Source organism: Dryobates pubescens, chromosome 15 (genome assembly GCF_014839835.1).
Source record: "Dryobates pubescens isolate bDryPub1 chromosome 15, bDryPub1.pri, whole genome shotgun sequence".
Taxonomy (NCBI): Eukaryota; Metazoa; Chordata; class Aves; order Piciformes; family Picidae; genus Dryobates; species Dryobates pubescens.
The window spans coordinates 8114261-8134344 of NC_071626.1; the positions used below are offsets into that span (position 1 = coordinate 8114261).

At 47.3% G+C, this 20084-nt stretch overlaps 1 protein-coding gene across 1 annotated transcript; it reads left to right on the forward strand.

Annotated features, from left to right (window-relative positions):
- Positions 1–9961: 9961 nt before the first annotated feature.
- Positions 9962–12465, forward strand: RPS19BP1 (ribosomal protein S19 binding protein 1). The gene is made up of 5 exons (XM_054168052.1): positions 9962–10050; positions 10106–10209; positions 10300–10506; positions 10780–10877; positions 11835–12465. Exons 1-5 carry the CDS (start codon positions 9962–9964, stop codon positions 11967–11969), a joined length of 633 nt encoding a protein of 210 aa, XP_054024027.1. The 3' UTR covers positions 11970–12465.
- The last annotated feature ends 7619 nt before the right edge of the window (positions 12466–20084 follow it).

Genomic DNA, 20084 nt, shown 5'->3' on the forward strand with positions numbered 1-20084 from the left:
CCCCATGACCTACACACCACGGTAGCCTTGCCCTCTTAGAACAACTCCAAGGAAAACTTCAGTGATGCCTAAAATTCACTGGTGGGGAAGTGCCACGATTCCTGGGTAAGAGCATGGTGATTTCAATCACCTGGAGGTATCTGAAAGGGATTCAGAGAGAGATGCATAGTCCCACCTATTCCAATTCCCCACCCTCAAGCCCCAGTTGCCATGGCAATGGTACTGACAATTTCAATGCACAAACTCACATTTGCATTTTAATGGAACATAATTAGAACGCTGAGATAAACGATTCTTGCTCCCTAAAAGGTAACATCAACGCCACAGCTCACAAATACGCTCCCACCAGCAAGCACTGCACACACACAGCCTGCACAGCACTGGGCTGGGGCAGCTGGGAAGTTGCTCCTAGTTCCTCCATGCCCAATTGGGAGTTTTTCCATCCACAGCACAAAACCACAACTTCCAGATGAAAACAATGCATTTTTATCTGCTGCAAACTGACCATATCACCTCCTGGCTGCTATCCTGTCATGCCATGCTTCCCCTCCTAGGTCCTGCTCTGTATGCTGGCAGCTCCCAGGGGCTCAGCAGCAGGGATGATTTCCCATTGGAGATGAAAAACCTGTCACTCTCCAACTGTCCTAATATTTATTTCCCTTTTATTTTGTGGCTAGCTTTGTAGTGAGATGTGCTCTTGCTCACTTATCTGCAATATGCCCACAAGTTTATTCTCCAGCTCTTGGATCAAGAGAGGAGTACTGTGTTAGCACCTGTCCCACACTGTCAGCAGAGAGGCCAAGTAGTTATGAGAGGGCAGAAGGAGATTGTGAAAAGAAAATGTTTCCAAGACATCTCCCTTTATTTTGGCAACAGGCAGGCAAAAGAAATGGAGGGGGGAGAACCCATTCTGACCAAATGGGAAAGCAGAAAATTAATTTCTCCTGCCCTTGATACAAACTAAACACAAAGCAGGCAGCTGGCAGGAGTGAAGAGAGACAGAAGAGAGAGAGGGGAAAAGTATTAAAAATAAAAAAGGAAGAGAAGGGGAGAAAAGCAAACAAGTTAATCATAAAAGCTGCAAACCTCTTGGAAATCTCATTTGGCTTTTCAATTGGGAAGTGATATGATGCCTACTTGGGCAAGGGGCAATCACATCTGGGAGAGGCTTAAAGCAGATTCCCAGAGTCCCACCGAACCACACTGGGTCTCCCAGCTTCCAGGGAACTGCAAGCAGCTCTGCAAAGGGCAGGACACTGGATCCACCTCAGCCCATCTGCCTCAGCCCACCTGTCTGGCATGTGGAAGCAAAGCCACGAGTCCTGCTGAGCAGCAGTGACAAGGAATCCACCAACCAATCTGCTATCTGCCAATGCACTGAGTAAACAACATCTAGACGTTACTCCTCAGGACCTCCACAGCCTGGATTTGCACTTTTATTCCTGCAGAAAGCTTTCCAAGGGGTCTCCTTCAAGTGCTGCATCTTCCTGTGAGCACTGACTAACAAGTCATGCCCACCTCATTAGACTTGTGTGATTAGGCATCAGAGGCTTGAGGCAACCTCTTCCTCCTCCCCTATGATCACATCCAGCAGTAGGCCCAGAGGTCAGCAGAAACCCAGGGATGAAACCCTAAAGCTGTCTGGTCTCAGCAGAGTTTCATGTCCAACAAGCAGCAGGGCACACAGCTCAGAGCTACTTCTTGCAGAGGAGAAATCTTGATTCATCCTCTGGGAAACTCTTTGCCTTACTCCTCTGGGCTGCACAAGAAAAGAGCATGCCTCCCCTTTGCCACTCCCACCACCCCAGCTGGCAACCCCACTTAATCTCCCTGCCCTCCTTCATTTGCCAGAATCAAATATTAATCGGGCTGCCATGTGATGGAGCGAATGTTAATGTGCCTCAGCACATGAGCGAGTGGAGCTGCAGGCAGCCTCCAGCACACATGCAGCTGGAAGAGCACAGCAAGGTGAGGCCAGCACAGGTCTCTGGGACTCACCAGTGCTTTGGCCAGCCCCAAAAGCTGCACGTCCAGGGGTTCAGCAACCAATCTCTTTCGCATTCTCTTTAGCACTAAGGCATATGCAGGTGTCAATGCACATATCCAGGGTGTGCACACACACACGTTTACCTAGAGACATCCAAACCCCACGCAGTGAATCAGCTCTACAGAATCAGCACAGATGCAGCTAAGGAACCCACATACAGAACCACAGAAACATTCAGGTTGAAAAAAAGACCCTCAGGATCACCAAGTCCAACCAGTAACCCTGCTCTACAAAGTTCACCCCCTAAACCATATCCCCAAGCACTACATCCAAACCACCGTTAGACACATGCAGGCTTGGTGACTCAACCACCTCCCTGGGCAGCACACTCCAATGCCTGAGCACTCTTGCTGGGAAATTTTTTTTCCCTAATGCCCAGTCTAATCCTACCCTACTTGAAGCCATTCCCTCTTGTTCTCTCACTAATTACCTGTGAGAAGAGACCAGCACCAGCCTCTCTACAATGACCTTTCAGGCAGTTGCATACTGTGCACCCCACAGCATTTCCTCCATTAGTGTTACATGCACCCAGGCAGAAGCTCAGAGAGATGCTGGCATGTATGCAGGGTCTGTTCTTATACCAATGTAAATCATGGTGTACCCAGTAAGAGAGGTGGCTGCACATCCACACACAACCAAACCAAACCACTTGCCTGGAAATGACAGCTTTCCACATAGCCCCTGTTCCCTGGTTGCTGGCTTGCAGCTGATTAACTACATAATTCTCCTAAACACTATCTATGCCAGAGACAAGGTGGTTCATGGGGCAGTTAGTAGCCAGCTCCTTGCCCTTAGGATACAGCTTACAGGTTTTGCACAGCAGGGACTTTCTCAAAGGATGGAGACATGATGACTACAAGGGTCCAGTTCACAACACAAAGTTTCAGGAACAAAAAGTGGAGTAAGAGAGGAAAAAAGAAGAAAAGATCTGACCTTATGATTCAGAAGGATGGGAATACTGGGAGTCAGGATCAGGAGATGAAAGGTCAGAGTGAATTGTTATCCTCCCAGAAACTGCTGAGCCTGGTTGGAGAAGCAAGGTCAAGAGATGAAGGAGGGCAAGGAGAGAGGGAAATAGGAAACACAAGTGAACAGACAGCTATCAAAAGAGAGAGTGAGTGAAGAAAGGAAAGGGGAAAAAATGAAAAAAGGAAAGGAAAAAAAAAAACAAAGCAAGAAATTATAAAAGCATCTGCCACCATGTTGAGAAACATGCATGCCCACTGTGGGACAGAAGGTCTCCTTGCTCACTGCACAGGGAAGCTTCATGTGAGCCAGACTCCTCCCAAGCACTTGGGTCTGCTGGCTCCCGCCCTGCAGTCATCTCCCACGTCTTCAGTAACAGGAACCATGTGGCTGGCTTGCACTTGACTTCCTTGGTGGGAGAAAAGGCCAGCCTTTGGCAAACCTTCCCTACAGCACCCATCACAGCTCCCCAGCTCCCACCTCGGCTTTGGAGGCTACCATGGTGCCTCCTCTCTGCCACAGCCCTGACAGGGAAGCAGCAATATGCCCACGTACCGTAAGGAGGTGTGCTGCAGCCAGGGCTACAGATGGGTGATGGCAGATGGGGACAGTGAAGAGTGATCCAGGGCTGAGCACTAGCAAGGGACATGGTGCCAAACTGGTATCAGGACTAGCAGGAGATGAGCACCACTCAGACAACTTATGGTGGTCAAGGCCCTGATGACTACCAGATACAGGCTGAGGTGATCAAAGGTGGTGGCATGGAGTCGCACCTGAAAACCCTCCTGTGCATTGCTGGTTCTGTGTCCAAAACTTGCCAGGGCTAGGTAAAACCTACAACAGCTCCATGCTTGTCGGGCAGGACAATTCCACACCCTCCCACTACTCCTGGCAGAGCCTTCCTACAGCCCAGCACTCATCCCAGCACCCATGTCTTCTGGCTGGTGTGCTCATGGCAGGTAAAACCCAGCCTCACAGTGACATCTAGTGAGGAGAGCCCTTGTGGCGCTATACACCAGCACTGGAAATGGCAGCCTGGCCTCCTCTCCCACTTGTTTCCCAGACTTCAGAAAAAACCAGACAGGACAGGAGATGCAGCCCTGGGAGAGAAGGCAGCCTGGCTTGTGGGGCACTCACACAAGGAGCATATGGGTATCTGGTAGACAGCACCTCCAGGGCTGCCCTTGCACCCCAAGAGAGTAGGGATCCCCCAAGCACGTGTTGGTGGATTTTCAGTGTTTTCTAAAAGAACAGCTTCTTCACTGTGCTAAGGAGAGCTGGGTGGAAAGGGAGAGAAAGGCAATGAAGAGAGGAGAGAGTGAGATTCATAATTCAGAAGGATTCAGCTGCTCGGAGTCACAAACAAATGGTAAAAGGTCAGGTTGAACTGTCACACTCCCACAGCCTCAGAAATTGCAGATCCTGGTTGGAAACCCAAGGGCTACAAAGAGAGAAGCCAAGGAAACAGGGAATAAGACAGACAAAATACAGTGATTAGAGAGAGAGCAAAGCAAGGAAAGTAAAAAACCACACACACAGGGGAGGGCAAACACTACAAAAAGAGTGCAGGGAGAGGTCTGACACCACACTGACAAATGCAGGGTGTCAGCCACAGAATAGAGCATCTCCTTGATCCAGGCAAACCTCACATGCTACTCTGTGTGACTGAGCAATCGGGGGGGGGGGGAATCCAACAAATTAGAAAACCACAAAGTGTGTGCTGTGGCTACCTGAAGACCTAACTGGTGCCAGCAAAAGATGGAGTAGGCAGGAACTGCAACAGCAGGCAACGCTGGCCCCAACTCCACCAGCTGTGCTCAGTACCAAGCAGCAAAGGCATTCACTAACAAGGCCTGCCTAAGGCAGCAAAAGCCTGTGACAGCCCCAGCCCCTCTCCTGTCTGTCTCCAAGCCCTTAATGGCTGGTGACAAGCATAACTAGCTAAACTTTGCTGCATCCTGAGCCAGCTCTGGGGCTTGTAAACATTTAAAGGCCCTGGAGCAGAGAGGCTGAGAACAAAACAGAGCCTTCCATCTCTTTGTCAAACCTTTGAGAGCAACCACAGTCAACAACTGACATTCCCCAATTTATCACGTGCACAGCATGAGGATACTTAAGCTCTCGGCTCCAATGCAGCCTCTTCTCAGAGTATCTCCATGCTCTTTATGTGAGCAATCATTATTTCCACCATCATCAGGACAAAATACAGCTTTACTGGAAGAAATGAGACTTTATTTCATCAAAGGCCACAATATTTCCAGAACTGAGAACCACCACTGCCTTTTGACAAACGCCTCTAGTTAAAGAATGTTCTCTTCAGAACCTCGTCTCAAAAGCTTTGTTTCAGTTTCTGTCTTCTTTCTGTTTGTTCAGTGGGGGAATATTTTTGTTCTGGAAAGGAGTATCTGCACTACTGACTCAAACACAAAACAAAGCTACAAAGAGCAAATCAAATAATGAAAAGGAGGAATAAAGTAAGTTGAAAGCCAAAGGTGAAAGAAAAGAAGGTCAAGTGTCATGCCAGGGAGGGCAGCACGCAGTTGATAAAGGGCAAGACCAATTCTAGAAGCAGGAAAGGAGAAAGAAAAGATAGGCTGAAATCCAGAGGGAATGGGGGGAAAAAAAGTCAGCAGGTAACAGCTTCTCTCTACCAAGTGGGTTCTTACAGCTTGAGGCAAGCTACTGATGCTTGCTGTCTTCCCATCTGGAGCCAAAAAACAGCACGTGGAGGGCAAGGATATGTTTTGGGCTGAGCCTCCACTTTGTCATTCAGAAGATCTAGTTTAGGCATTCATCCTGCCCCAGCTACTTTGAGGGTTGCTTAACCTTTGTGCTCCCATATCTCACCTGCATAGGAGGATAGTAACTCTTGTCTCATTCAGAGGCAGAGTTCATTTCTTACTGCACCTGGGGAACAGATTTAATCTTAATTTGCACCAACATTATCTGTAGAAGTTATGTGAAGAAGAGCCAGCTTCCCAGTGACCTGGAAGAGGCTGAGAAGTACATGGTAGAAATAGGCATCCACGTTGGACTGAAGAAAAACAAAAACAAACAAAAAAAACCCCCACACAATTAACAAAATCAGAAAAAAAGGGTCTGTCAGGCTAGACACTTATGCATGCAAGTGTATGAATCAAAGCATTGTCCAGCCCATGCTCAAATTCAGAAGGCCAGAAAGTCAAATGGCTTTTCAAATGCCTGTCACACAGTTAAAGGACAAAGGTTCCTGTGTACTTGAGGTACAGGGCAGGCAGTGATCCATGGTTTTTTTTTCTAGGAACAGTGACCACAACAAAAACTGCTTCAAGTTGGCAAACACAGCTAAATATTAACAGCAGCAGCTTTGAATGCTGCTGTTTGAGGGAAAATACAGAATGTGGGATGTGGTGAAAGCAGACAGCTGTCTGAAGCAAAGCACGTTCCATAATCCACACACCAAGGAAAATGCAAAAGAGGAAATCTGTTATAAATGACCTTGCAAACTGCTCTGGTTCATTCTGGCAGAGAAAACACAGCGTGGACAATACCAAGTGCTCAGACACCGGGATGCCATTTCCCCAAACCTTAAGATTGTTTTTAAAAGCCCTTAACCTAAATCAATGCTTGTGATTGTTGTATTTTACTTCTAAGGCTGTCCTCAGCTTCTGTTTTCTAACATTCTTCACAATATTCCTTCAGACCTCCTACATAACTCCCAGGATCCATAAGCTGGAACATAAAGTAAGAGCAAACAAACAGCTATTATGAACTGTGACAGACAGCAATGTGATTAACCATGAATACCAATAACATCTTTGTTAGCCTGTAGTACAGAATAATAAGGTGGGACAGGCCAAATGTGCAATAACCTTAGACATCTTTCAAAGCCCAGAATAATAGGGAGCAGAGCAGTCACTCTGAGAGGAAGAGGGAAAATTGCCATTTTTCAATGCCATAAGAAAGCAAGCAGAAAGCAGGCTGATAATATTCACATATGGAAGTTACTTAAACCTGAAACTGATCTGTATGCTGGGGTATTTGTAACTGAAAAGCCAGCTAGCTCATGGGCACCCAGCGAGGCATGAGATTTAAAGAAGCTATAAAACATGAACATTAGCCTCAAAAAGCTTTCCAAGACAGCTTAACTCTCTGAAACAAAGACATTCTCAATCTGCAATGCAGTGCCTGTGGTTTTTTTGCCATCCAAACTCAGATTATTAATGCTCCAAGACAGCAATTTATTTGGATGCTATACATTTAAATGAACACCATTTGACATTCATTCTGTCCCCAGAGCGCTTCAAAGAGCTAGCTGCACTGATTTTTGAGAGATTACAAAGTGATGAAGTTTCCTTGGCTGAATGTTTAATATGAGCAGAGGTCTTAAAAGAGTACAATGAAATACTGGCAGGTTTTTTTTTTTAAATTATTCTTTCTTTTCTTTTTTACTGACAGACACAAAGTCTCCCAGTATTAAATTTTTTTAGAGTACACACTAGTCTGGAAAAAAACATTTATAGGATCTGTTCAGCTGCTTCCAACACTGACTCAGGTAAAAGAAAGTGCTAGTTAAATGTATACACCGTGATGAAATGAGGCTGCAAGAGTGATAGAGCCATGCCAAGCTCCTGCAAAGAGAAATACAGCATTTTATATACTGTGCTCAGCATAAAGCAGATTTATCAGACAGGTTAGTTGACTTAATCTAAAGTCAGCAGAGCATATTTTACAGTTTATGGCCCGTCAGAGAAGAGATTATGTGATCCAAAAGCCTCAATTCTACATATATACTGACTTAAAGTAACATAATACAAGAGGCAACATCCGGTTCCTAATGCAAGTTAATAAACTGACCTTGTTTAGCACTGCAGGGAAAAGATGCAAGCATAATTCTCTATTAAAGTCAAAGAGCAAGGGAAGACTCTGCACTTGTGTCTGCAGGAGCGTGACAGGTATTAGTTGTAGCAAAGTCACCCAGCCAGAGATATGACAGACGCTATTATCACCACGTCTGGCAAGACCAAGCACAGCTAAAGCCAGAACGCAGTTAGAAGAAACATTAATAATCATGGCCTGAGAAAAGCTGCCAGGTCCTGTTACAAGGCGTTGAAAAAGTATAATGTATTACTAATAGGTACATGATTTCATAAAGTGTTAAAAATCCACGGCCCGTGTTGGACCCTGATCTTTGGTGACAGATCCAAATCTGGGGAATGGATTACACCACGAAGCAGGGCATCTATTTAACTTCTTAGTGCACTAACTAGCTCCAAGAGCCTGACCAGACTCTGAGGCAGGAGATTGCAAATGCCGTTAAAGAAAGTGCTTTGCCTTCCCTCTTCAGCAAAGTGACCCTGGGCGCTCATTAAGTTTTATTCTGCAGGTAATTGCTGACTAAAATCACAGCAAGTCTGCACTCAACCTTGCTGGTCAAAGGAGGCGTTGCCTGCATTATGGTTTCTTGCTACTGAAGGTGTTTAACAAGAAGGGAGTCAGATTTTTCTGAGAGACCAACATAATTGAAAGCTTTGTTAATTGGCACAACAGAAATAAGAGTATGGGTAATGGTTTGCTTTTGAGGTAGAAAAGGGCACATATTTTCCATCAACAGGGTAAGACACCAGTACTGCTTCTACCACACTAATTTGTTCAATATGTTTAATGGTGTTGGTAATGAAGATTTTCTTTTGCATCAGCGGCCCTCATAAGGCATTTATAAGGTTACAGCAGCCTGACACTAAGTGTCTGTAACAAGATATTAGGTGTTCCTAATAAAGCTAAATTATGCAAAAGTAGTGGAATAAGCTACCCTGGATACAGTATGCAATATGTAACCATAAATAGCTTACAAAGACTTGCATTTTAGGAGCTAAAAGAGAGCATTTGACTGATGAGGTTTTTTTGGACGCACTTTCCCTGTGTAAGATCCCTGGGAGCATGCAGTAAGAAACCTTCTACCGACTAGAATGCTCTCTAGTGCTCCCTTCAATTTCAGCAGGAGGTTATTAACCCATTGCTTCTTCAGCTTAGCCTTTAAAAACTACGATAATCTCCTCGTAACTTCGTTAGCTTTCACATGACTGGTGGAATAAGCACGGCAGGGAACTAAGAGCTGGGCGAGCTCCGTCTTCGACTAGCTACCACAGAACACAAGCAAATGGAGAAGCGCTCTGGGTTGCACACCCATCGACTGTCCCTCCAAATCAATCCAAAAAAAAAAAAAAAGGTTCAGATTACTGTAAAAGGAAAATTAAGAGTGAGAAGCGACACACCGAACAAGCAGCAAACGGTTAACGCTCCCCAGCCCTGAAGCCAGGGACGAGCACCACGCAAGCCCTGTCCCGAAAGGCGCAGTGGCACCATCAGAGCAGCAGCCACCGACACGGGCTGCCAGCCTCTACCCAGGGAGGGGTTCGGGAGACAATGAGCAATAGAAAAGACATGCACCGAGGTGACATCTGCAGAGGCTGGAAACAATTTCCCGAGAATAAATGCCTTTTAATGAGCCGAGGCTTAACTGTTATCAGTCCTTGCTAGAGATCATTACTGTGAGAAACAATGAGAGGCGCTTGTATCTTTCTCCCTGCAGGACGTGTCTGAGGGAGAATAAACCTCCCTCTTTTTTCTCTAGTGTCAGCTTGCTACTGCCAGCACTGCCTATAATCGAGGAAGCTTTATTCAGATGATAACTTAATTTAGCAGAGATTAGCGTCAAGTCTCGATAAAGAGGTGAAAACGGGGGGCGACAGTTTTAAATAAAGTAACGCTAAATAATAGATGAAATTCGTGGCAAGTAAAACTTTGTGCCTGAGGAGCCCGGCAGAATTAAAGCCGGATTTGGGGGTTCGCCATGACAACCCTGCTGCAGGCTCCTTTCTCCCTGACCTTTTATGATTGTCATACTGGGGGCCTCTCAAAAGAGCCTCGGCTCTCAAGAGCGGGTCACAAGAGCGAAACGCGGGCCGGATGCCGGACTGCGCAACAGAGGCACGATTAGGAAGGGTCACAAGCCAGGGCACCCGCTGCGGGGCACGCAAGCTCTACACGGGTCCGAGGTAACGCCCGCACAAGATGGCGGCACATGATGGCTGCACAGCTTCCCTCTCACAGCGTCCGCCGCCTCCCCCCGCCGCGCTCGCGCGCGGAGCCGGAAGTCGCGTCACTCACGGGAGGAAGTGTGGCGAGGAGCCGGAAGTTGGCTGCCGGCAGCGGTGGTTGGGCGTCGGGGCCATGTCGGCCTCCCTGTTGCGGCGGGGGCTGGAGCTGCTAGAGGCGCCAGGTGAGATGGCAGGGAGCCGGGGCAGGGGGCGCGGGGAAAGGTTTATATACGGTGTACGTGTTGAGTAACTCCGCCTATCTTCCCGCTTCAGGACGGAGAGAGGCCGCGCCGGGAGTCCAGCGGGACCGGGACGGTCCCGGGGCGGTGGGCACTGCGAGGCGCAAGAAGAGGGGACGGGAACTCATGAGGAACAAGGCCACGATCAAGGGCAGAGTCGTGAAGTCGGCGATAGGTAAGTCTTGGCCCTTCTCCAGAGGGAGAGAAGTAACTTTGCTGCTGTCCATAGCCCTCTCATTCAGTCCCCGTGTGGTGATCCGCAACCACCCTCCCGGTCGTATGTATCCATTCTTTCCCATTCTCCTGGATTCCCTTCTGGTGTGTCTTGCTTAAATACAGCCCGATATGTGTATGCACCCCAGGCCCTCAGCCTTGCTGATCTTCCTGAGTCTCTTTGTGTGCTGACTTGATGAGCAGCTGACATGTGTCTCCCTCTGCTTTGGCTTAGAGGAGTATCATAAGAAGAAGGCTGTGGATCACATGAGAGAAAACCTGAAGTACATGTTAAAAGGACGAATTGTTGCAAAGAGAGCCATCACAGAACAAGTAAGACTGTCATTTTTTTTCTCTGAGGGTCAGCTTCTGCTGAAGAACACAGATGAATGGGAATCATCCCCAGATCCTGAAGTAAAGAGCCTGTGTCAAACAGTCATGTTAAAATTCTTTGTGCAAGTGCCCTTGAGAAATTTCTGTGTGGACTGGCAAAATAACTAAGGCCTAACTCCTGTTGTCATCCCTTATGATGTTCTCTGATGCTTGTTAAAATATACTGACACCTTATGGCTTTTCTTAATTACCAAAGGTATTTCATAGTTTTAGCTATGGAACCCTGATTCAGACCTTCTCTTTAGTGTTGAGCAAGGTGGCCTTCTCTGTACCTGGGGGCTGTTGAGTAAGGAACCAGGTGTGCTTATGTAGTAGAAATTTCATAGCATCTTAAATGCTGTTTCTCATAACTTGGGAATTTAACCACTGGTCTTCCCCAAAAGGTAGTCCCATGCCAAGATTTGAAGAGAAGAATGGCTGCCACTGCTAGAATCTTGGGCTATTTTTATGAGATCTAGACTGCTAAGTCAAACAAATCAAGTGGTTTAGACCAGGGTTTCTCAGGGTGGAGATGGTGAAGGGGGGTGGCAGTGTATTAGAGAATGGAATTCCACCACTATGATGGGTTTTCAGGTTGTCTCATGGAAAGACTAAATAAAAGAAGGTCATAATTTCAGAAAGCTCTGATTTGAAACCAGTGTTTCTGTCTCTCTGACAGTTACCAGAGCAGTTTTCATATTTGACTCCAGATGCTAAGTTGGTTATTGCTGTTGTCCCAGTGACCTGCTGTGGTTAACATGGGTGATTGTCACTCACATTTCTTTGGAGGCATTCCAGGATATACCAGGGTACTAGTAGAGTACCAGGGATGCTGCAGATGGGCCTGCAAATCACCATTTTGTGGTTTGACCTGAGTAACAATGACTTTTTCTATTTTCCTCTTTTTATTATCTGAAGGTTCTTGCCCAGAACAGAGGCAGGAAGTCCAAAGATCAGCCTCCAAAGAAGGCAGCAAAGAAGAAGCCTGAGGGCACCGTCTTTACTGAGGAAGATTTCCGTAAATTTGAGAGAGAATACTTTGGGAGGCCATAAACAAGGTGACAGGGATTCTTGTAGCTCCAGTCTTTGTGCAGCTGGACTGGCCATTTCCCTAGTGTCCTTGGAGATGTGCCTCTGTCAGCAGGTGCTTTGACATCCCACTTGCGAGCAGCTCGATGTCTGTGCAGAACTTGCTACTGGCCGGCTAGAGCCATGGAGGTTCTCTTGGCTCTGAGATGTGTTATGAGTACCTCCCTCCAGCCAACATCTTGCATCCTTACTGTGTAAGGGTGAACCAAACCACATATAGACCTTGTTCTCCATTCTCGGGTTGTAAGGCTTCTGCTGCTGGTGTTACTTGGCTGGGAGCATTTAAAGTACTGCGTCTGAATGGAGGAATGTTTTGGACTAGCAGTAATGAATTACTGGAAGGGAAGCATGCCTCAAAGATTGTTAAACCTGAGTAGCCCTACAGGTTCTTATTACAGCCTCTGTCAGGTTTGTCAGTAATTGCAAAAATGTTTTTATATATTGTTTGATTAAATAATTGTTGCAGACTCTGCCTCTCTTTGCCTTTGTAATTGTGATTATTATGCCAGGCTACCACTGATGAAAACAAACTCTGCCACTGTTCTAATCCAAGCACCCTTCTCTTTAGAATGACTCAGCTGTGTGAATGGCCTCTCTGATTCATGTTGTACTTAATCTTCTCTCTGACATTCTCAAGCCTGTGAAAAGTGCAGGCTGGACTGGAGATGACTCCTCTGTTTTGCTTAATCACAGTCTCCCCTCTCCAAGGAAGAGCTCTTAGGTGGAGAAAGTCTTTTGGGTGGATACACCTGAGCCTCCCAGGATGAGGTTCTGCTCCTGTAGCCAGGAGGGCTTGTAACCCAGATGTTAGCCTCATCGTGAAGTTAAAAGCTTCTGAGCCAGAGGCTGTGAGGCTGGGTTGAAGGGAAGATTTTTTTTCCTATTGGACAATATAGCGGCAGCTGAATTGCCGGCTGCAACGAATGGAAGGCCCAGCAGGTGGGAGTGTAGTTCCAGACACTTCCTGGCTAAACCATTCTAGATGTCCTGGGGAGCTCCTGACTGGGAATGTAGTTGCAGACACTTCCTCACTAAACCACTCTAACTGTCCTGGGGAGCTCCTGACATTGCCGTTTCCTGCCCAGCACCTAAGAAGGTGCGGAGTGTATATTCCCTTTGGAAAAAAGCAGTAAGGAGAAGCACAAATGCCAAGCTTTTGTTAGACTCAGGAGTTGGTTACAAGGGGCTTGGCTGACCTGAGCAGCAGCTGCTTAGATGACAGCACTGGTGGGAATTTCCCTGCACTCTGTAATTCCTGGTGCCAGCCTCATAAGTTTGCCTTGTCTGTTGTGTTCTTTCCCCCTTGTCTGCACAGGAGGGAAGGTCACCCAAATGTACAAGGCAGGGGAAGTAGTGAACATTACTGGAGTGTGTGTACTGGAAATGGTGTAATAGCATGGTGGGGGGAGATTGCTGGTAATAGGCTCAAGTTCAACTATCTGCAGCCTGCATCTGGAGCACTAGGGTAATGTGGTTCACTCTCTTTGTACAAACCCCAGCTTGTTTGCTTGCAAACGTAAGCAAACAGGAAAGCTGCTCTTTCAGAGTTAATGAGGAACTTTAATGGGAGGCCCAGAGCAGTTTTCCCCAAGGATAATAGCACAATGGCACACAGATCTGTGGAGTTTTCATCTCTCTTTACTGGCTGGAAAGATTATTAAGACAAACACAGGTAATCAGCATACTTCTTGTGGCTACCTGACAGGCTGGATTTTGCCATCTGAAGTCAAACTCGGTTGTACAGCCAACAGTATCCTTGAATTAAACTTGATGTTGTGGAAGGAAGACAAAGCAAACAGAAGTAAACATGTGCCTCTAGATGTACCATCTTCTGCAAAGACAAAGATCTGACTTGTTCTAGCCTTGATTTTCCCCCTCTATAGCAGAGCAGCAGCTCTTATGTAAGGAGAACTGCAGTGCCACCTGCATGCTGGGTAGATAAGACCAGGAGGTAGCCTGTGAGGGGAATGTCTTCAAGACAGTGGTGAGAATAGGTACCAGCCTGTTGCATGTGCCTGATGGTAAGCTAAAGCTAAGCACCTTCTCATAATCCCAACTGTCTATGTTATGGTCTAGTCATTCCTAGAGCATGTCAGCTCCTCAGCCATGCTGGGACTCCAGCTGGTGGCTACCTCAGAGCAACCTCTGCTATCTCTGTTCCTTGCAGCTAAGCTTTTCTACCCCACGTAAGAGAGAACAGGGGGTCAGTGAAGGAGCAGCTGCCATATCTGCTATTCCTCCTTGGCCTCCAGCCTCTGCTTCCCATGCTGGAAGCTAACACATTGCAGCCTGCAACCCTGAGACCTGCTGGACAGCATTTCTCTCCTGCACAGCTACGAGCAACAGCACAGGGAGGCATCCTGCTGCTGCGGTGCAAGGGCTGCATGCTGGCTGAGCTCATCGGGCTGCTGGCTCTCTTCCCAGCTCTGCGACACCAGCTGAGCATCCTGCAGCAGAAGACAGAGGTAGCTGAGCTAGTAGAGAAGAAGGAGGAGGGTGCCATCTTACAGTGCATTCCCACCCACATGCAGCTTGGGAGTTGGAATGGGAGGCAGTGGCAGCAGCAGCTTTAATATAAATGCAAATAAAAGCTCTGGGGTGTTAGTAATGTGGTAGAACCTTTCCAGAGAAGCAGTTCAGAGGAGGCAAAATACTTCCCAGATGCTGAGTGTTGAGCTAGCTTGTTGTGAGCAAGATTCATCAAGCCTGTTAATGACCTATTGCTCCCTCTGTTATGTGAATGGAAAGCACATAGGAAAATTTATTGGGATGGGTACAACCTAATGAAAACTGATGCAGCCTCTGCTGTCTCAGCAAGTTTTTACTTCCTTGGTATAGAAAGCAACAACAGCCTGATATGTCCATTTGGGGGGGCAGGGGGGAGACACTTGCAAATGTAAACCAAGAAATTGTGATTGCTCAGGACACTAACCAACTTCTTGTCTCTGAAATAACAAAGCAGTATCAAGTCTGGCTGACAAGGAGCAAAGACAGACTGTACAACTTTGCAAATGTTGCTCAGCCAAGCAAGACTTGAAATGCTGAAAAAGCTGTGAGAGGAAGCCAGCAGAGAAGGCTCCCAAAATACTTTGGGAATCTCGGCCTCTTGTTTCTTTGTCATGACTGACTTCCATTTCAGCCTTGTTGACAACACACTGATGGGCTCCTGAGCACCTTGCGTGAGGGACCCTGAATAAATCAGAGAACTCTGTTAGGGCAAAAGGAAGTTTCTCCTTTTCAGACAAAAAGACCCTTCAATGCAACTAAAAATGAGGAGTCTAAAATAAGGCAGGCTGCCTCATGCCTGCTTCCAGCTCAAAATGTGGAACTCCAGCCAAGGCAGGCTGAAGGGTTAGTAGGTTTGAGATGGATTAAAGGTTTTTCATGGCTATCCATAGTTACATAAAATGGGATTAACAGTGCCAATCACTAAGTGGGGGTTGCAAGGGAGAGAAAAAGCTTCAAGGTTGCTCTGCAGCTGCCTACAGAGTTCCATGCACCTTTTTCTGAACGAATTAGCTGTTGGCAGGGCCAATCAGTATTGTAGCCAAGATGGTCTGTCCTGAGCTGCACTGTTTGAGTGCCAGCAAGATCATTTATCTCCTTTAATGGGAGGCAAAGACTAAGTCTCTCTCACCAACTGTCCATGTGCTGCAACAGAGATGCAGAGGACTCTAAGAACTAGGAAAATCTTTGCCCTGTGTAAATCAAGCTGACACATTTGCTGCACTTGGAACTCGCTCCCTGCCAATTTCTTTGAAGGTTGTGCATGTGTAAAAGAGGAAAAGAGCAGCTGAAGGAGAAATGAGACTCAGTGAGCCATTGCTTGGAGAACAGGCACCTAGGTAATAAGGAAATGGGAGCTTGTGGGTAGAGCTAGCTTTGTTCAGTGGCTTGTGACACTGCATGAGTGCACTGGAAATAATGCAAAGACAGCATTCCTAGGATACCTCTGCAGCCAAAAAAAAGAGTATTGCCTAGGTCAGGGAACCAAATTTGCCTGTTAATTCACAAGTCCCAACTTGTGGGCCTGAAGCATTTCAATGGGAAAGCCAGCAAAGACAAGTTGGGGTTTTTTGTCCCAGCAAGGGACACTTCTGGTAAAGCCCCAAGACCGCCTTTGCATTGGAAATTAAGTGTAACAGGAGTATATGTGCTGGACTGCACAGCAGGGCTGAAGAAGGTAGGCTGCCTCCAGAAGCTACTTGAGCCATATCAATTGAAAGTGAGTGTGCATAAGATGGAAATTATGTACATTGAAAGGAAATTATAGATCCTGATGTTTCTGAAGGCCCAGGCCTATAGAAAAAAAGAAAGGAAACTGCTGTTATTCTGCCCTAAAAAATGTGTATCTCTCCCACCCCAAAATAAGGGCTTTCTGAATTGGAAACACATTTACTAAGTGGACAAGAAGGGGTGGCTACACAACAGTGAGGGTTGAGAAAGCAAAGGACATGTCACAACAGAGAAAGGACATGGATATTCCAAGAGAAGAAGCTGAAATATACCTAAAATAACAGGAGAGATGATACCTAATGAGAAAGGCAAGTAAGGCAAGGAATGTAATTTATTTTCAAGTGGCAAGTGACTTTTTTCTGGGGAAAAGATGGCTTTGGGGCTGGGAAAGAGGGAGCTGTGACTGGACCACCACTGTGTGAAATGCTTTCGATCAGAACAACCCACATTTTCTTTCTACCAGTCCAGCTCAGCAGCACTGGGGGAGCATTCGTCACCCAAAGGACAGTCTGTCCTTGCAGCTATTTCTGGGCTTTCTGCCAGGGCAAAAGCTATTTGGAAGAATTTTTACCGTCATCCTTTCTTCTCTCTCCAAAGCTGCAGCTGGGGAGTTATTTTTATTGAGCGTGCCGCAAAGGTGCATCTGGCTCTTCACACAGGCGTGCGAAGAAGTTGTCAGCAGTGGTGGTTTCCTCTTGCCATTTGCAAAGAGCCTCTCTAAAAGCAGGGGGAAGAGGAAGGTAGTTAAAAATACTGTGATAACAGCAGAAACAAGCTTGTGAGAAAGGGCCATATGCTGTCAGAGCAGGTCTGTGAGCGGTGAATCACCAGGGGTTATGTATGCAAATATTGGACTCCTGTTTACCATGGAGCACAGGATCAGCTGAGGGATCAGCAGCCTGAGGGTCATGCACACTGTGCCTGTGAAGTCCATCTTACTGCCCTTAATTCAGAGGAAAAATAACCAAGGCAGAAATCCCACCAGCCATGCCAACTGCAAATAGCTTTTATGTCGCAGGGATTGGAGGAATTCTGCTGTTTCCAAGTGTGTAGATGAAGTGGGCTCCTGCAGGGGTAGGTAAAGCCTGCATTTCATGCACCAAAACCTGGATACGATATCAGCCTTGTATGCAAGTCACAAGGATTTAATTGAAACACATTGGTCCTGAGAGGCTGTGACAAAAAGCAGCTCCTGCAGTCTGCAAGATGTAAAATCAGTCACCAGGCAGGAGGCTATCAGATTCTTTCTCCCATGGGCTAGGGATTGTAACATGATGGTGTCCTCTGTGTTCCTTTGGCGGGCTGGACAAGCTGCTGGGCTGCAGAACCAATTGATGTCATGCTGGTTGTGCTTTACACAAGCCTGGGGGGAAAAAAAAACTCTAAATGAAAAGCACACAGGAAGAGTCGGCCCTAATCTCTAGCCTGTCTAAAATCTTAACTAAGTTGCTAAGAATGGAAACACGGCGTCATTTCAGCAAGCGTTGCATAAGGTTTGCCATATTGGCTGCCTCTGCAAAGCTGCAGGCTCAGAGCCTCAGCAACAGTGACGACACCAAGCACTCTGCAGGGGCAGGTTTCTGGTTCTCCTGCAGAGTCCTATAAAATGCACACATGGATACAGGGCAGAGAGCAAAGCAGCATGGGTGTACCACACATTACTCCTCTCCTACTCCAGCTCTGATCTCCTTTCCCTGGAGTGAGTGTGATTCAGTAAGTGGAGCTGCACGCTCTCGGGAGGGCTGTAGAAACCAGAATCCAGCACAGGCACTGCTTCGTCTGCCTGCAGTGCAGTCAGGGGTAGCTCACCGACAGCTGTGCCATGAAGTGGGAGACAAACGTGCTGACAGTTTTCCAGACTTTGGGATATCTGAGTAAGGGCTGCAAAACACCACTCACTGTGGGGAGGGGTTGGTAAACAAAAACAACAACAACAAGGACACCCCACGGCCCAGCCTCTGACAGATTTAAGCTTCAGTTGCAGTGACTCTAATGGGAGTATAGATGGAAAGGAGGATAGTTTTGGAAAGGAGTGTTTTGCTCTGCACAGAGAAGTCACTTGCTGATACACACGTACCAGTTACCATGTTTTCTGTGGCTCAGCTGAGACCAAGCATATTGTCACCACAGGTGCAGATTTGACACATCAAGAGCCAGTCGTGCTTACTGGACTTTGCTGCCTCTAATTATCCCCATCCCCAGCCTGGTAGGTCCAGCTGATCTAGAGGAAACCTATTAGGTTGCTCTGCCTCTCAGAACAGAATAGTTCCTTGTCTCTGCATACAGTCACCAGCAAGTTCTGAAGAACAAAGCAGCACCTAAAGCAGGACCTCGATGTGCCTGCCGGTTTGCAGTGTGTCCTATTAGGAGAGTGCACAGAAGTCAGAGTGTTTGCCCAGGATGACAGAGATGGGGCAGATACTCCCACAAAGGTGGGGAGGACAGTCTGAAACTACTCAAACAAAAGGGAACCTGCTGTCTCACGAACCCAAAGGCGAGAATCTTAGTTACCCACACCACTTGCAGAGCAGCATAGCCCTAACTCCTGGCAGGGAGACTTTTTGCTGTAATTTAAGTAGCATCCATGTCACTCAGGCACCAGCTTGTAAGCCTAGACCGGTCAATTCACCACTGAGGGCCTGGCCTGCTCAGTCCTCCCTGCCTACATGCAGCTGCCTGTTGCCAGCAGTTACCTATTTGATCTGCCTGCTGGAGAAGCCTTCAAAAAGCAGGTCCCAGAGCTACTCCACAAGCAGCAAAGGGTGGGTGGCAGAAGCCAGTAACACCACGAGGCTACAACTGGACAATTTTTCTAATACTATTCCCTAATGGAGCTTTTCCCTCCCTGCTCCAGCACTGGCTGAAGCCCAGCACTGGCTAAGGCCAGTCCTGAAGCCATTGCACTGAGACCCAGGCTGGGATGTGGTATGAGCTGGGCAGCTTACTGGGTCATGTCAGTGCAAGTAAGAAGGAATCTTAACTCTTCAGGGAAGGATGTGCATGTCCACACACCAAAGCTGGCTCCAGAAGGCTGAGCAGGGATTAGGTGTTGCTAAATTTGTTTATCAGTGAGGAAAAAACCAAACAAACAAAACAAAGAAGGGGAAAAAAACCCACAAACACCAACCCAACACACCACCCCATGAAAACTGGCACGCCCCAAATCCTGAGGCTTCCATTAGCAGAGTACAGCCATGCTGGCATTCAGAACCTAGGAACCTAGGATCCTAGGAGCTAGGAACCAACCACACAAAAAAAAATTCCTTGCATTGAGTGTCTAAACTCACACATTAAGAGAGGGGCACTAATTATCACCTACAGGCAAAACCCACCCTGCTACACAGGCTCATGTCTGTCAAGTTCTGTGCAGCATGTAATTGACACCACCACTGCAGGGCTGTTTTCCCCCCTCCACCCCCGCCCCCGGTTGCATCTTCTTTGTTGCCATGCTCCAGCACCAGAGCGTTGACTCTACCGCGGCACCACTGAGCAATACAAACCTCAGGGGCCAGGCCGCAGCTGTCAACAGTCCCCACCCATATCCCTAGCACAACAGCACCTTCTCTGCACCAGCTGCGCGGCTGACTCGGGAGTCAAGCCCAGCTAGCTTTGTCGACCAACCAACCCATCCACTCCCACTCCCTTGCTAGAAGAAAGTCAAAGTTTGCGTTTAAACCTTGATTCTCCAGTCGCCTCCTGAAGCCTCCAGGTCTTTCACTTTCTACCAATGTCTGTGACCTTTAAGACCGTAAAGACTAAGCCCACCCATGTGGCCCAGCTCACGTCCTCAAAGCATGAAGGCAGGTGCACAACCCCACCAGCTTAGGCCAGGACAGACACCTC

Excerpts from the sequence above, each read along its gene's own strand:
- RPS19BP1 (XM_054168052.1), top strand. The coding sequence starts at position 9,962 with ATGCCGGACTGCGCAACAGAGGCACGATTAGGAAGGGTCACAAGCCAG. Across the intron at positions 10,051-10,105 it reads AAGCTCTACACGGGTCCGAG|CGTCCGCCGCCTCCCCCCGC; the intron begins GTAACGCCCGCA and ends TCCCTCTCACAG. Across the intron at positions 10,210-10,299 it reads GTTGGCTGCCGGCAGCGGTG|GGGGCGCGGGGAAAGGTTTA; the intron begins GTTGGGCGTCGG and ends GAGCCGGGGCAG.